A 16,429-nucleotide genomic window follows, 5' to 3' on the forward strand; every position below is an offset into this window, starting at 1 on the left:
AGGATTACCATACTTTTCTTTTTTTTTTCTCCTCCATACATTCAGAATAAAAACAACACACAATGACTAGTTCTTTTATGCACATACTTGGCTTTAAGAAGCTCTGAGTCATTATCTCCAACTTTTAAATTCCAAGGGCTACTTAATGAGTTAGTTTACCATACTTCTGAGACATGATGTAATAAAAAATACCTACTTTAACTAATATACAGTTGCTTGTTTAAAAAATCAAGTATATCATTTATAAGTCTAAATGTTAATTGATGTAAAAATGAACTGTCTGGTCACTATTGTTTTGAACAGGAGGGTTAATCTGATATTGCCGTTACTCACCTGAATGTACCTGCCTAAAACTTGAATGGAATTCTATACTTCCCCTGGCCAATCAGCTGCTATTAGGAATGCCTTCTGAGTCTCAGAAAAAGGAGCGCTGTGGCTATGAACATTTGAATGATCTTATTGGCAAATGTGGGAATATTTAAATCTTTGACTAATGCACAAAGAACCTTCAAGGAAGAAACCCATGAACAGCAACGGCAGGTATCACAGGAGAAAACAAACCTACTAAGAGTTCAAGATTAGAGCATACATATCGAGAACGTACAGTGGAAGGTAGAGATAGCATAGTTTCTTTTACTGTTTGTTTATTCAGACTGATAACACTTGTCCTGCATGACTCCTTTTCTGACTTGTTGAGTTGTGTTGGTGTATCAGTAATTGTGCTGTGTGACAACCTCCCCCCACCTCTACTGCTGCCCCCGCCCTCTGCCCTGCCAAATTAAAGGCTTAAAACAACAACCATTTATTTGAGCCCAGTTCTTTGGCTTAGCAATTGAGGCTGAGTTCAGCTTGGTGTGTCTTCCGCTGGTCTCACCTGGGATCACGCATGTGGCTTTAGCTGTCTGCTGGCCTAACTGGGGCTGGATGTTTTAGCATGGCTTCATTCTTACGTCTGACAGTTGTCAGGCTATGCAATTCAGGACACCTTGACTTTCTTCTTCATAACCTCTCCAACAGGTTAGCACAAGCTCATTCACACCCTGGCTTCTAGCCCCAGTAAAGAGAGAAAGAGGTGGGGGGTGGGTTGGGGTAGCAGGGGAGAGACCAAGACCTAATACACAAATGCTTTTCAAGCCTCTGCTTCTTTCTTATTTTATGGTGTCCCTTTGGTCAAATCAAGTCCAATAAGTAAGTTCACACTGAATGGGGTGGGGAAATAAACCTTATCTCTTGATAGAAAGAGTAGCAGAGTCACATTTCAAAGGGGTATGCATATAGGGTTGGGAGGATTCATTCCAGCCATCTTTGCAAATAGTCTTTCATGGGACAAAGAACCCAAGGGAAAGCATGTAGTTTAAGGATTTGTTCAGTGGCAACACATGGCATGCAGGTGTAATAAAATATTAGGCACTATATTCAGTGTACTTGGTATTATATTTCAACAAGAAAATGGTTGTATGAGAGTCAGTGGTTTGTACGTCTGCTTTGCTAGTGATGAACACACCCTGTGCAAATTAGTCTTTCGGTTAACAGACATTTATGGGATGTCATTAATGTGTCAGACCTGTTCTAGGCGATAGGGAAATAGCTGGGGGGAAAAGCACAGGTAATTCAGTATGTATGAAAGCCACAAGTAACAAAAGAGAAACAAACGTGATATTGGGTTTGAGGCAACAGTTCTCTATGCAAGAATGCCACAGAGACAGATTTTTATCAAGTATTTAGCCACTTTGAAGTTTGGTTTTAAAGAGCAATATGATAATTGGTTTTTCTGCTAACAACAAATACATATTTTGATTACTGTACTCAAGAAATTACCTAAAGAGGTAAAGTCATGTACTGTTTCTAATCAATAGATATTAAAGGTATAACCAGTAATTGTATTTTTCATATCTATCCATGTACCTAATGATAGTAAATTAGTTAGAAGCAACTCAGTCAATTACTCAGTCTCTAGCATCTCCCATCTAGTTGTCCAGGTGGGTTGGAGTGTGAAGAAACCTTTCTGAAAAAGTCTTGTCTAAGTGAGATAAGTTAGGAAATTTGGAGTCATTTTTAGGGGGTGGGGGTAGTCATTTCTTGTTGGCCACATTAATTGGGTGCTAGTGATAGAATGTCAGAAATAAATGCAAAATATTGCCTGAGATGTATTGTGTTTTTTTTCCCCCCACAACAGCAGTCTAGTCTATTCTTGATAAGATTATGTTCTTATAGAATATAAATGTGTATAAAAATGACCAGTTTTGGAGAAAAGTCTTTCGTAATTAAAATAATTGTGATCCATGTTTAAAAACATTACTGGAGCATTTTCTATTGCTCTCTTTTCTATTCTGTTTCAGAAAGATATGACATTCTCCTTGAATGCATTGGTCACAATACTGGAAAAACTTGTTGCTCTAAGAATGCCTCCTTTTGTTGCATAACACTGGAAAGGTGGGAAAGTCAGAAGTGACCTTTCTTCTCTTCACCTTTTCCTTTAAAATTTTTTTTTATCATTTCTATATTTGGTTAGCACCCCTCCCCCCCATTTTTATGATGTTTAAACTGCTGAGATGAGTTACAGTTAAGTGACTTTTGCTTGTGGCGTGCTAGTCTTTGTACAAAATGATCCAAACCAAAACTGTTTTCACTGCCAGGAATTTAAGATTGACATGGAAAGGAAGATAAGTAGTGCTCTGGTTTGTAGTGTGAGAGGGTTAGTGCTGCTAAAGTAATAGCACGATGCCTTCAAAAGTACATGTAAATTCTGCATTAAATTTAAATTCGACATTAAGCGTCTTCTCTTTCAGAAAGTACATTAAAATTCTGATACTACAGCATGTTAGATATATAATGATAATATGAAATCGTCTGAATGCCTAAGGGATAACTGTAGCTCTGGTATTGAATTGTATGTGGTCTGAGTCCATTGTAGAGATTCACAGCCTTGTGTAAGGACAGTGCCAAAGTCAAGGCCCTATTTGATAGGAATGGCTGTGGGTAGGGTGGAGGGGACGCTCTGGGTTACCGTAGACCAGCGGTTCTCAACCTGTGGGTCGCAAGCCCTTTGGGGGTCAAACAACCTTTTCACAGGGGTCGCCTAAGACCATCGGAAAACACATATATAATTACATATTGTTTTTGTGATTAATCACTATGCTTTAATTATGTTCAATTTGTAACAATGAAAGTACATCCTGCAGATCAGATATTTACATTACGATTCATACCAGTTGCAAAATTACAGTTATGAAGTAGCAACAAAAATAGTTTTATGGTTGGGGGTCACCACAACATGAGGAACTGTATTAAAGGGTCGCGGCATTAGGAAGGTTGAGAACCACTGCCATAGATAGAAACAGGAGGATAAAGCTGCGAGAGGGAAATGCTTGTTCTCACTGGAGTCAGAGAATGCATAGCTCTTGCTCATACTAAACAGTGGTTGGTGACTTAATTTTTGGCAAGTACAACAGGGCTCTTAGCCAGGACCATAAATTAATCTAGGGATTTTGAAAAGTATCTTCATTGTATAAACCTATGCTTCCCATTTATCAGGAAAATGAATAAACATTATTGACTATCTGTCTTCAGAGATGTAAGTATTCTTAAAAACATAAAATGAATGGTCAAGTAGAACTAGTGCTGTTTTTAAAAGGATGAAACTGTGCGACACTAAGATTTAAGATATTAAAATACATCCTGTGTACTAACGGGTCTATTTACTCTCTCTTTTATAGACGTACATTGGAAGTGTGGTTGTCTCCGTTAACCCATACCGGTCATTGCCCATTTATTCACCAGAGAAAGTGGAAGATTATAGGAATAGAAATTTTTATGAACTAAGCCCTCACATGTAAGTACGGTATTCCTGCATTTTACTTTCACTCCAAAGATGTGTGGTTGGCAGATGTGTCCAGCTGTTGTCTCCATGTCCCAGGAAAATGCTTCAGTCATTTATATTTAATTAGATGAAAGAATGTAGAAGTGAATTGTCATGCCTGATTTAAATTTAAAGAAAGCAGAGCACTTCATTTGGCATCGGGCTCTGTAGGTTCTGAAGTATTTGGGTTCAGTATGTAAAATATTTTCTGTTAAAAATTCTGTGTAAGTAGCAGCTGCTGCTAATTATTTTTGCAAATAAAACAGGAATGTGTATTGTTTATTATTATGAAGAGACCAAGCAGTGTGTTCCTACTCTTGTTGGACCAAGAACGATCCCAAGTGTTGGGTTGTATAATGGTTTTTTGAGCAAAAGGAATAAATAATACCTTTAGTTTATAATCTTCGCAGACATTGTTCATCAGTTGTGTACACTAGGCCAGTGCTTTCACCTTCCTTGAACTCAGTCACTTGTTAGATTTTTTTTTTTCATAAAAGGTCATTTGTTAGTGTAAATAATTCCTGTAAATACAAACTTAAAATAATTACACAGTGCCAAGGTTGAGAAACCCTGAACTAAAAAGTGAAAAAACCTTAGAGTTATTGTTATGTCCTAGCAGAAAATAATTTTCTCTGTATCATTGAAGATGGGCTCTATTAACTTTGATAGAAAGTGAAATCTAATAATTAAAGAACATCTGTACCACTGTCCAGATGTTTATTTTAGTTACGCTTCACAATGCAGTATATAGTGACAGTTTTGGGCCTCTGGGAACTTCAGACTTAAATAATTTATGAAAATGGTTATTAAAAACTAAACTATATATTTTACTAGTCAAACGGATTCTGATTATCCAATTTACTTCTAGAAGTAGATTTTACAAGTGATTGTGTTTAATTTTGCCATAACAAAAAAAAAGTCTGAAATTTGTTGTATAAAGTTATTCCTTTAGTTAAATCCCTGCAATAAAATACTTTTATTTGGTGCCTGGATATTTATTTTAAATTTCTAGGCCTTGAAATTTCTCAAAGTAAGATGCTTGGATCACCTGTGTCAGACTCCCCCAGGAGCTTATGAAAAATCTAGTTTCTTAGGCCTTACCTCTGAGAAGCCAGGAATCTACATTTTTCACACGCTTTCCAAGTGATTCTTTTTTTTTTTTTTTCATAAGTGAGATTTTATTGGTTGTTTTGAGGGAAGGTACAAAGACATTTATTTAGATTTGTACACAATTCTTAACATACGTACCGAAAATGTAAAGTCATGTAGTTGTGTTTCTTTCCTGAACTTATTCCAATGATGTTCCAGCTTAAAATTTGGAGACTAATTTTCTTAATAAAGTATCAAGTACCAATATCTGCAAATTCTGATACACTTACATTAAAGTCCAACTAATTCACAATTTAATATACCACATAATTGAATTTTCAGTTGTTCACAGCACATGAACAAAGTTACTAGGAAAACTGGACTACCACAACAAAGATGTTACAGCGTGCACAAAATTCTGACAGGGAGAGCCAAGATCGAGGAGTAGTTTTCTTTAGAAAACAATTCTACCAAAAACATGAGAAGTAATTTAAAATGTTCAAGACATAGTAAGTGCACAACTGACTCCAAACTGCCATTTAGTATGCTTTGTATTATAAGATATAAAAACAACCCCCATCTATGGAATGTTAAGCTGACACCCAAGACAATCAAAGCCTCCCATATTCAATATTCCATTATTTTCTGGTTGTACCAAAAAATAAACAACCAGCAAATGATTTCACCTCTTAAAAAAAAAGCATTTACACTTAAAAAAATGGGATGAGGTGGAATTCCCTCCTTCTTAAAAATGTTTCTAGAGCTACTAAAAAACTTGGCATTTACAAAATAGTTGATAAAAATATTCCCCTGGATTGTACAAGAAGGGAGACAGGGACGTCCAAGTGATTTTTATGTACATGAAAATTTGAGAACATGTCTTAGATGTGTATTTACAAATATTTTTCTTTCCTTAATGGTGTACTACGTGTTGATCTTTTACAACAACAATAATAATAATAGCTTGTATTTATTGAGTACTTACCATGTGCAGGTACATCACTAAATCCTTTATATGTTTTATATCTCCATTCTCAAAAGAATCCTGTGAGGTAGGTACTATAACAGACGGGGAAGTTGTCACACAGAAAGACAAGGATTTTCCATAGTGCACAGTACGTGGGTGGGGAACTGGGGCCTGAAAATGGTCATCTGCAGTGCCTCTCAGCTAGAGCTTAGTTGCCCCATTTTCATGTTAGGGCCTCTTACTCTGCACTTCATCCCACTACCTTGGGTTGCCTGTGTTCTTGCACCCTGGATCCTTCAAGATAACCTTAGCTATGCTTCAGTTTACTCCCAGAGACTGCAATGCCATTCTTCCATATGCAGCTCGAATCTCCACTTTGGGGATGCTTAGATATACAATATACCAGATGTCTATTCTGGGACACATAAGTTCATGCTCTGAATATCCATTTGTATCCCCACCCCTGAGAGATTCCTGTAAGAGGCTGCATGCCACTACTACCTTAGTTCACCCTCCTTACCCCCAAGGAGAACAGCCACAACCAGCAATAAAATATATTCTCAAGTGTTCTTAGGATAAAGACAGATGCTTTTACCGTGGCCTATAAAACACTGGGCATGGGATAGTTTTACCCAATGAATCTGAATTCGCTAGGTTCTTATCACACCCTCCCTGCCCATCTCACTTTGTTTTTCCAGCCCTCACCACACTCCTTCCTACCACATCATCTTTCCTTATTCTGTGCCTTCTGCCTGAATGCTTTTCCCCTCCCTTTTTCTCAAAGCAACTCGGGTATCCTTCCTTTCTTTGTATCTTGGATTGCATTAGACCTCCTCTGGGAAGAACTGTTACTCACCCCCTCCCTGCCAAGGTCATACCTGTTGCTCTTGTCGCAGTTAAAATTTAACATTTCTTTATGATATAATTTGATTCATGTCAGTTTCGCTTGCCATGCCAGCTTTTGCTCACTGTAATATTCTTAGCATCTGGAAGTAACTAAGGGTTCAAAACGTATTGAATAGGACTTGGGCTGAGTCCCAGCCTTTCCATTTACAAGCCATGTAATCTTGAGCAAATTACTTGAAAAACCTTCAGCTCAGAAATTAAGTAATTTGCTCTGTTCAATGGGAAAATAATTATGAACTCATAGGGTTTTTGTGAGGAATAAATAGCTAGCTAGTAGACATTTAGGTGATATGATTATCTGGTATATGCAAAGTGCTTCCCATGGAGTCTGCCATAGCCCTGTTATAATGAGTAGCTGTTGGTGTTAACCGTGATAAGTGTGGTAATTGTAATAATGAGATACGTGGGATACACTTCCAACATTCTAGCACGCTCCTTCTCACCGTTTTCTCCGCCAGGGTGGGACGTTTTCCACTTCCGTTAATGCATTTTCCTGCATCATTCTTTGTGAATGCCTGTCTTTAACAGTGTCTGAAATAGGTTCCCTGCTAATGCCCAGCCAGTCGATGTTCTCAAATAGGAGTTTTACAATCTGATGGGATAAGATGACTTCAGACTTTGATGCATTCTAACCATAACTGTTTTAAGAATTTAGTTCCAATTTAAATAAAAAAGAAGCAGCTGCTCAGACCGTATACTTTGAAAATTTTGTCAATTAATTTACCCCAGATTACATTTGGAATTTAATTTGACCTGCTGTTCACTGTTAGTCTGCAAAAACATCCAGATATTTCCCTTATAGCTCATGTGTTTTTGAAGGTGTCCAGAAATTATCTTTCTTTAAATTTTAGGCAATTGAAAAATATTTACATTCCATGCAAAGGCATGACTTTCAGATAGTGGAAATGTATATAAATGAGTAAAATGAAAATATACAGTGTTTTTTTAAACATATTCCTTTTCAAAAACAGTTTAGTGCTGTCATACCTCTTCTGCTCGCTTCTCCCCTGAAGTCCTCTCCCTTTTATGTTTGGAGCCATACTTGTATTTTGAGTCCTTGTTAGTCCTGTTATCATTTTACTCCCTTCAAGGTGAACCAGAGAAGGGTTATGAATAACATTTCTAGTTATTTCTCAAAATGTACAAGTACTGTATGGCTGGTTGTTGGAGCTGAGGATAAAGGTCCAGGGCAGAAGACCAAGGTGTTCTCTCTTTTGTGTTATCTAGAGTTTGTTCTACAGCAGAGTTGACATTCATTCAATAAAATTTTATTTATTTTGAGAACTCATTTATAACAGCTAGATCCTGAACTCTCAGAGAGGTTGCTTGAATAACTGGGTATGAATGTGCTTTCTTAAGGAGTGAGTGGGGTAGGAGAGAGAGATGATGTGTTGTGATGTCATGTCATGTCACTGAGGCTTTCCTATTATTTTTTTATTTCACTTTTGGAATAGGTGAGCCTTGAGTTGATTCAGTATCTCCCAAAAAAACCACTTGTAGAAAAATGGTTTTCTGCTTTCCCATCTACCATTCATTCTACTTATTGCTTTAGAATTTACTTGTTTACTGAGCAAATATTTATTGAGAGCTTACCTTATTCCATGCTCTCTTTTAGGCATGGGTTGGGCACAACAGTGCACAAAGCGGATACAATTCTAGTCCTTGTGAGGGAGACAATACTCAAACTTAACCATATAGAAGCCGGTATTGTTCAAACCATCAGTTAGGAGGAAGAAGGGTAGGGCAAAGGGAGGGAAGCTTTTGTGAAAGACAAAATGAATTTAAATAGTATTTTTAGACAGCATCTTTGAGCCATATTCTCTCAGGTGGTTCAAGTCAGTAGCGGGGAGGTTGTAGTGTGGAAGACTTGGCATTGGCTTAGGTCTCTATCTGCAGGAGTCAGTTTGTGCCAGAAGCATTCGATCTCTGTCCTATTCTCCAGATTAGATACCTTAAGTTAACGTCTCAAATGGAATGGCACTGTCTTGAAAAGAGTTAAATAAAATTACCCTTTTCCCTTTTTTTGTATGACTCTTAAGTGTCAAAATAAGCAGAAGGCAAGTCACCTGTTTGCTTTCAGCCTTGGCATATAGTTGTTTGATTCTGGACAATCATGAATCAGAAAACTTGATTTAGAGAGACTGGTTTCATATTAGCAATGCAATGGCAACGTGGTGGTGAAGGACAGTGGTCCAGTTGCAGGCTTCTTCAGGCTGGGCTTCCGGTGAGAAATATTTCTGGGCCTGGTATATACTCAGCTTTTATAAAGCTCCATGAACTAAATTTACTGCCTTTGATTCTCAAAGTTTTACTCTCAGTCTTTTGCTTTATTGGGGCTATTTTCAAAACAATTTCAGGAAATATAGTCTTGGCAGAAAGAGACCTCAGCTTATTCTCTTTCAAATTATGGACATTTTAAAATTAAAGTTCAAAGATTGGTTCTTTGCTGCCATAATGGTTTTATCATGAAAATCATTGTGATGTAAGACTGCATTTATTAATGGAAAATGTTTCTGTATGTCTGAGAAGTCTTATGGTCCTCATTTCTAGATCCCTAGTTAGAATTTATATCACTTCTCACAAATTGCACATATCAGACTTGAAAGAAGTTTATTTTGAAAAGGCTGTTTGTAAAGCCAAGCACACGTTCATATTAGCATGCATGATTATTTCAATGATATATAATCTTGAAGGGAAAAATTCTATTCTCAGTAAAATAGGCTGCTTCCTGCCAGAAATATTACAGGTCTTTGGCAAGCTCTGAGAAATTCTACAACAGTCTGGAAGAGATCCATTTCATCCAAAGGCGTGGCAGTGAGGCCTCAGCTCTGAAAAGAATTAGTGTAACACTTCATCACTGACACAGAGAACTCCACTTGGAACCGACACGGGTAGCACTGCCCAGGGAGGGCGTGTTCAGGGTAAATGGGGAGGAGTACCCCTTTGTTGTTGAACTAAGACTCATGGCCATGGTCTGTTTTCGGGCCTTGTGTGCAGAAGGACTGGGTAGGTAGGGCAGAGGGAGCCATGTAAAATTTGCCTAAACAGGGGCCAGCAAATACTGGTCCTTACTTATTCAGTCGGGGAAATCAGCAAAGCCAGAGATGATAAAAACAGAGTTCACTAGAGTGTGGGGGCCTGTGTTTAGGAGATTGGGGAACCAGGAGTAGGACTGGGCTTGTCATGGGGCAGAAATCCTTACAAAGGGGAAAAGCTCCTTCCCACTGTATTATCAGCTTTTTCTTCTCCCTCTTTCATTCTCACCGACATATATGCTATAATACTTCTCTTGATTCCATATCTCCTAGCTATCATACCATTTGTTTGCCTTGATTATAAAACTCTTTGAAAAAGTTGCCTATACCTGTTATCTCTAGTTTATCTCCTTTTCTGTAATGAACTCAACCCTAAACAGACTTTTATCTCCCTACTCCACTAAAACTATTCAGATCATTGTGGCCTCCATGTTATCAAATCCAATAGTCAATCCTGACTCCTCCTTTTCCTTTAATTAACAGTAGTAATATTTGACAGTGGGACCAATTCCTACCTGACACCCATTTTTATGTTTGGCTTTCTGGCCTCTGTATCTTCCTGCTTTCTCCCAGCCTGCTGGCTGCTCCTTCCGCAGCTTCCACGGGTTGTACCTCTTCCTTTCTACCTCTGAAGGTCGGTGGGTCTGAGGGGTTGGTGCTGGGGCCTTTTCTTTTCTCCGCTATAGGAGCTACTTATATCTGGGCTTTAAAGTCTTCTGTGTGCTGATGCCCCCAGATTTAGGTGTCTAACTGGACATCTCCCCTGAGCATTTCAGCTACATTCAACTTTTCAGGATCTCCTTGGTTGTCCAAGCAGCATCTTGAACTTCGGTATGCTTCAAACTAGACTTCTGATCACCCCACTCCCTCTCCTCTTTCTCATCTCAGTCAGTGGTGACATCATCCTTTGGCTTGCTCATGCCACAGACCTTTTCTTCCTTTTCCCTCCCACCCTACATTCAACCCACCATCAGGTCTTTTTGGCTGTGTCTTTATGTACCCTAATCTTACCACCTCCCCTGCCACCGTGCTTGTCCAAACACCATCCTTTTTTGCTTCGATGATTGTGGTAGCCTCCTACTTGGTCTCCCTGCTTGAACTCGACTGTAGTTTTTTTCCTCCCACCCTTTACCCCCCACCCCCCATCATTTTTCTTCCACAAATGTGATGGCTGCTAGCTGGAGATCTTACTTAAAGATGCCCATTGGATTGTTTTTCTTTGCTGCTCAAAAGCCTGTAGTGGCTCTGTGGCCGGCTGGACTCCATGTGATGTGAGCACTGACCACCTGCCTGCATTTGTTATTTCTCATCCCCTTGTTCCAGCCACACTGGCTTCCTTGCTGTTCTTCACAGGCCAAACTCTCTGTATCACTCCCCCCAATCTCGGGGCTGACTCATTCCCTCACTCCAGTTAGGAAATGCCTTAACTGTCAAGCGATCACACTACCTAAAAGCACAATCCCTTCTCCAGCCACTCACCAGCCCCTCACCGTCCCCTTACACTACTTTACTTTTCTTCACACTTTTTTCTATTAATCATTATCTGACATTTCATTAGGTGTTCATTTGTTTATGTCTTGATTGTTTGTCTCCTGTACTAGAATGTCATCTTCATGAGAGCAGGGCTTGATTTCACATGTCCACTTAGAGCAATGCTTCACATAAAAGAGCCACTCCATAGATATTTGTTGAGTGAGTGAGTGAATGAATGAATTTGAGGGATCCCCTATTTGTTAGAAATTGTGTGTAAAAGACACACATGGTCTTTTCTTTAAGAATCATCAGGTGAGTTGGGAAGAGAGGGGAATGGCTACATAAACAGCTCACTTAAATATAATAGCAAGCCCTGGCTGGTGTGGCTCAGCGGATTGAGTGCTGGCCTGAAAACCAAAGTGTCACAGGTTCGATTCCCAGTCAGGGCATATGCCTGGATTGCAGGCCAGGTTCCCAGTTGGGGGCGTGCAAGAGGCAACCACACATTGATGTTTCTCTCCCTTTATTCCTTCCTTCCCCCTCTAAGAATAAATAAAGAAAATCTTAAAAAATATATATAATAGCATACTTGCAATGATAGGGCGTAAGGTGGAAGCACAAAATATTGGTAGGCTCAGAGATTCTAAAGGTGCCACCTGTGCTGAGATTTGCAGAAGGAATCCTAGAAATAGGCGGCCTATGTAATGTAATAACTAGCTATGTATAGCAGATAAAGCAAAGCCAGTTTTGGCTATGGCTCAGTGAACCATGGTGTTAGGAAAGGGGAATGGTGTTTGAGGGATGTAGAACTTAAAAAAAAAATTTCAAATACCAGTTTACTTGAATCATTGGAAGGATTGAAGGATTATGAAGGTTACTCTAAAGTAATAGAATTTGGGATGAGGGCATTACTTAAAATTACAAGCTTTTGTGTCTAGAAAAATTGCCAATCTTGCATTTTCAGTCCCCCAACTGGAAAACATTTTCAGACTTGGTAAATATGTCTGTGTGTGTGTGTGTGTGTGTGTTTATATAAATGCAGTGTTTTAATGAAGAATGGTGAATGACTGAATGTTCAAGTGACTTACAAGTGTAAACAGATGTTACGACAGAACCTCTAGTTGCTATCGGTGATGTTCATAATGTGACTCAGGTGGTGGAACATTTGATAGGTATTCTGATTTTCAGCCATTATTGACGTCTACAGAGGGTACTTCTTCTTTGGGATATGAAGCCCTCTTTTTGGAGTTCAGTGTCTAGATGCATGCGTGGTCAGCTTGAGGTCAGAAAAGAATATCCTCATTACGTTAGGAACCTCCGAAGTCTTATAGATGGGTTAGACTAATTTCACAGAAACTTAGCAATAGACAAATAAGTTAGAATATATATTTTTTTCTATTAATCTTTTTTCTTCAGTTCACCTCAGTAGCAAAACAGTAGAAAGCACCTGGATGCAGGGAAGATTTGATTGGTTCGTACCAGAGACCTTTATCCTTTGGAAACAGGTTCAGGCATACTCTCAGGTTGCCTACTCAAGACCTTACATTGCCACTAGATGGGTCCATTTCCACTCTTAGCTTCTATATTTTTGTGAGGATGCGTCACTAAGGGCTCTTGGGTCTTCCTTGAGGAACAGCTAGTTTTTAAACCATGGCTTTGATTCCTTTCAAAAGACTTATTCTGACACTCATATACCCTACCTCTTATCCTGTCCTACAGTGCGGCTGCTGCTTCTATCTATAGTTGTAATTGCCTGGGCCATTATTAACAGCAGAGACATATGCATAATTTGTTATGTGAATAGCATTATGGATAAAGACAAGGATTTTTAAAGTGGCAGAATCCTACCTGAGGTCAGAGAAATGTGGTAAAGAAAAATGCTACTGAAGTATAAAGATGTAAAGACATAAATTATAAAATGAACACATGTAGCTATCTAAGATTACATGATATAGGTGAGTCATTGCTATCTGGTTACTCATTTCCTGGAATGTGGGTATGAGGAAGGAGGAAGTGTGGAAATGTTTGTTGGGCATTGTTCCTAAAACGAATAGAAATGGTGTATAATGCTTTGAACATTTGCTTCCTTTTCATAAGGTAACAGAATTTTCGTTATGAATGCTATACTTTATCTTGCAGGCATAGATAAGGTTGCATAAATGCATCTTAGAATCTGAAAGTCTTTGTCACCTTTTATATTTGGGGACTTCAACTTGTATTTGTTTGCACATATCTGGCATTGATCTTGAATAGAACTTATAAAATTAAAATCAGTCTTAAGTGAAAATTTTGGCTGTGAAAATGAAGAGGCTGAGTTTGAACAAATTTGTTGCTAGTGATAAATTAGTTGTAAGCTCTCCTTCACTGGGCCTCTTCTTGCCTCTTCCACTGTCTCTTTTATTTCTCTTTTCTAGGCACTCTGGCCTCATCTTCTGTGATGCTCACTTTATTCTTCTCCACGTATTCAAATCCTACTTATCTTTCTAGATGCATCTGGGGTACATCTGCATTTTGAAACCTCTTTCCAAAAGGCCACTTGGTGGCCCTAACATATACTTTCCATAGCATGCATTATGTCACAATTATATGACACTTTACTGTATACTATCATATATTTTATTGTTTTCTGTTTAAGTATTGAACTTATACAAGAGTAAGCATCTTTTGAGCAGGGACTATGCATTAGGTCAGTACTTATTTTGTTGCCTCAAAGATGGAGGTCTTAAAATCTGTCTAGTATTTTTGCTCATCTGTAGTTAAATTCAAGTAATATCATCCTCATGTATTGTGTACATTATAAAACACACAAGAATGAGAACTTTAAAAATGATAAATAAAGACACATAAATGGATGTCGTAATATTTTATATCCATCCTCTGGTGGCTCCTCATGAGCAACCTGGGGATGCCCACACCTTACTTCAGAGACCTAGTGTTAGACACGTATTAGGGACTCAAGAGATATTTAGCCTTTAGCTGTTCTGTGCTGGTTGCTAACAGGTTTCCACCTGTCTTAAATGAAACTCAAGGTTACAGTCTAAGTATGTTTGATATCTAGTCAGGGAATATAAGGGATGCTTGGGCAGCGAGCCTTTACATCCCTAAGGTAAAGCACAATGAAAGTTTGTTTCTCACTTTTGGCACAGTCTAAAGGGGGTCAGTCAGGTCAGATGGCTTTCCTGGGAGGACCTCCTCCAATTTGTGACTCAGATCCAAGCTGCCTTCTAACTTGTAACGACTGGAACACATCGCTTTTAATGTTGCCCTGGAAGGTGAAGAGAGAGCAACAAGGGCAGTTCTTGTTCCTTAGCCAGTGTGCAGCCACATGGGCCCAACCCAACCTAACTGCAAAGGAAGCTGGGAAATGCAGTCTTCCCCTGTGCCCAGGAAGGAGACAACAGAATGAGATTTAGTAGTACGTTGCATGGAATCTTGTTTATTTACTAGGATCATTTGTTCATTTCAGTAGGGTTGTTAACTGTTTGATAATTTAACTCATGGGTACCATGTAAAGGACAGAGAAGGAAAACTCTGACCCCAAAAAACCTCCGCTGCCTTGCGGCATACCTCTTCAGGGGAAAGGCTAAGGGAGTAAACCCCGACAGAGAATCCGGAGCCGGAGTCCCTAAGGCGGTTTGACGTTGCAGTCAACACCGGCAACTCCTGCGGCGCACCTGAAGCCAAGCTGTATTGACTCCGTCTTTCCCTTGGACCCTTCAGCTGCGAAGAGAGGGTGGGTCTGCTGCATGGGCAACAGCAGACCCTCCATATCACCCTGCCCAGGCTCTGTAGCTTCAGCTTCACTGGAGAGGACACTCCAGCGTCATCATAAGATGTCGATTCAACACGGGAGGAGACAGATACCGTGTCACTCCCGAGTCGGACTGCACAGCCATTCCCAGCGGTGCAGATAGACTCTTAAGAAGCTACACCATCGTCTCTCGAGACGGACGGCTGCCGACGACGACGACCATGTAAAGGAAGCTTCTGCATGAATTTAAACATGAATTCAGTAGTTTAATTTAGAAAGAAAATAAGTCTTCAGATATTTTTTTCCTTGTAATGACTGTAATCACTGTGCATTTCCACATTTCCATTTTAACCAGATGAAAATGTGGAAGTGCACATGAAAATTGTGGGTTCGTTTTTTATGTTTCTGTTGTTATTCCTTCTCATTCACATCGCTGTTCAGCAGAGACTAGTGGGTTATTGGCTTATTATGAACAAAGGCTTTTAGAAGAGTCTTAGTTTATTGCTATTGTTTATAAAAATAGTTAATAATATGAATATTTGAAAATGTGTCTAAATGCTGATAGTTTATGGCAATAGATTTCTCATATTATTGATTTTCTTGGAACCGATGTATTTATTGAAAGTTTTAGAAAATTAGGTACTCATCTCGTTTATATTAATTCACATATTCATTCACCCGTTGGGAATTATGGCAAAATGGTTCCAACCAGCTTTGAAACTTAAGCCAGTGCTGTTGGATTCAGCTCTTCCCAGGTGGGCGGTAGATAAGTAAAAAGCAATTTCCCCTACACCTGAGCATTTAAGTTGTGTTTAAGGACAACTTTAATTAAATTCTTTTTTCAGATATGGGTGTAATGATGGAAGGTGAAGAAATATTAAAATTTTAGAAATTATTACACAAGAACTTTAATATTGTTTCTGACCAATAAATTTTAATTTTAAGGCAGCAGTCTTAATTTTCATGGTGGGAAAACCAAAACCCACCCCTTCACCTCTGGTAAATGTCACTCTGTATTTTCATCTTATGTAATACAGATGATATATTAAATTTGAAATTTACTTTCACATTTATACCAGTCATTCTTTTGTTTAATTTGGTCATGATCAAGTACTTTGCAAAAATGCTTACAATATATCTTTTACATAATTTTCTTGCATCCTCTCAATCTGTAAAAGTATACTTGTTTTTTTGGTAAATAGTTTTACTGGATATAAAAAGCAAGTTCCAGTTTATATATATCTATGCATTTATTAAAAAGCGAATTATCTTTTACGCGTATATATCTTATTATTCCTACAATACAATAACTCCTTTTGGGAACATAATAAATTTTTTACTTTATTTGA

The 16,429-nt window shown here is 38.6% G+C and overlaps 1 protein-coding gene across 1 annotated transcript in view; it reads left to right on the top strand.

Annotated features, from left to right (window-relative positions):
- The window catches only part of MYO1B (myosin IB), a 165,078-nt gene that overhangs the window by 48,273 nt on the left and 100,376 nt on the right, over positions 1-16,429 (top strand). Inside the window, exon 3 of the mRNA XM_090281999.1 lies at positions 3,717-3,832. Within this exon, the coding sequence (XP_090138125.1) occupies positions 3,717-3,832 (116 nt within the window). The remainder of the gene's footprint in view (positions 1-3,716; positions 3,833-16,429) is intronic.

Source organism: Furipterus horrens, unplaced genomic scaffold, assembly GCF_987537825.1.
Source record: "Furipterus horrens unplaced genomic scaffold, mFurHor1.1.pri manual_scaffold_1, whole genome shotgun sequence".
In the NCBI taxonomy this organism is placed as follows: Eukaryota; Metazoa; Chordata; class Mammalia; order Chiroptera; family Furipteridae; genus Furipterus; species Furipterus horrens.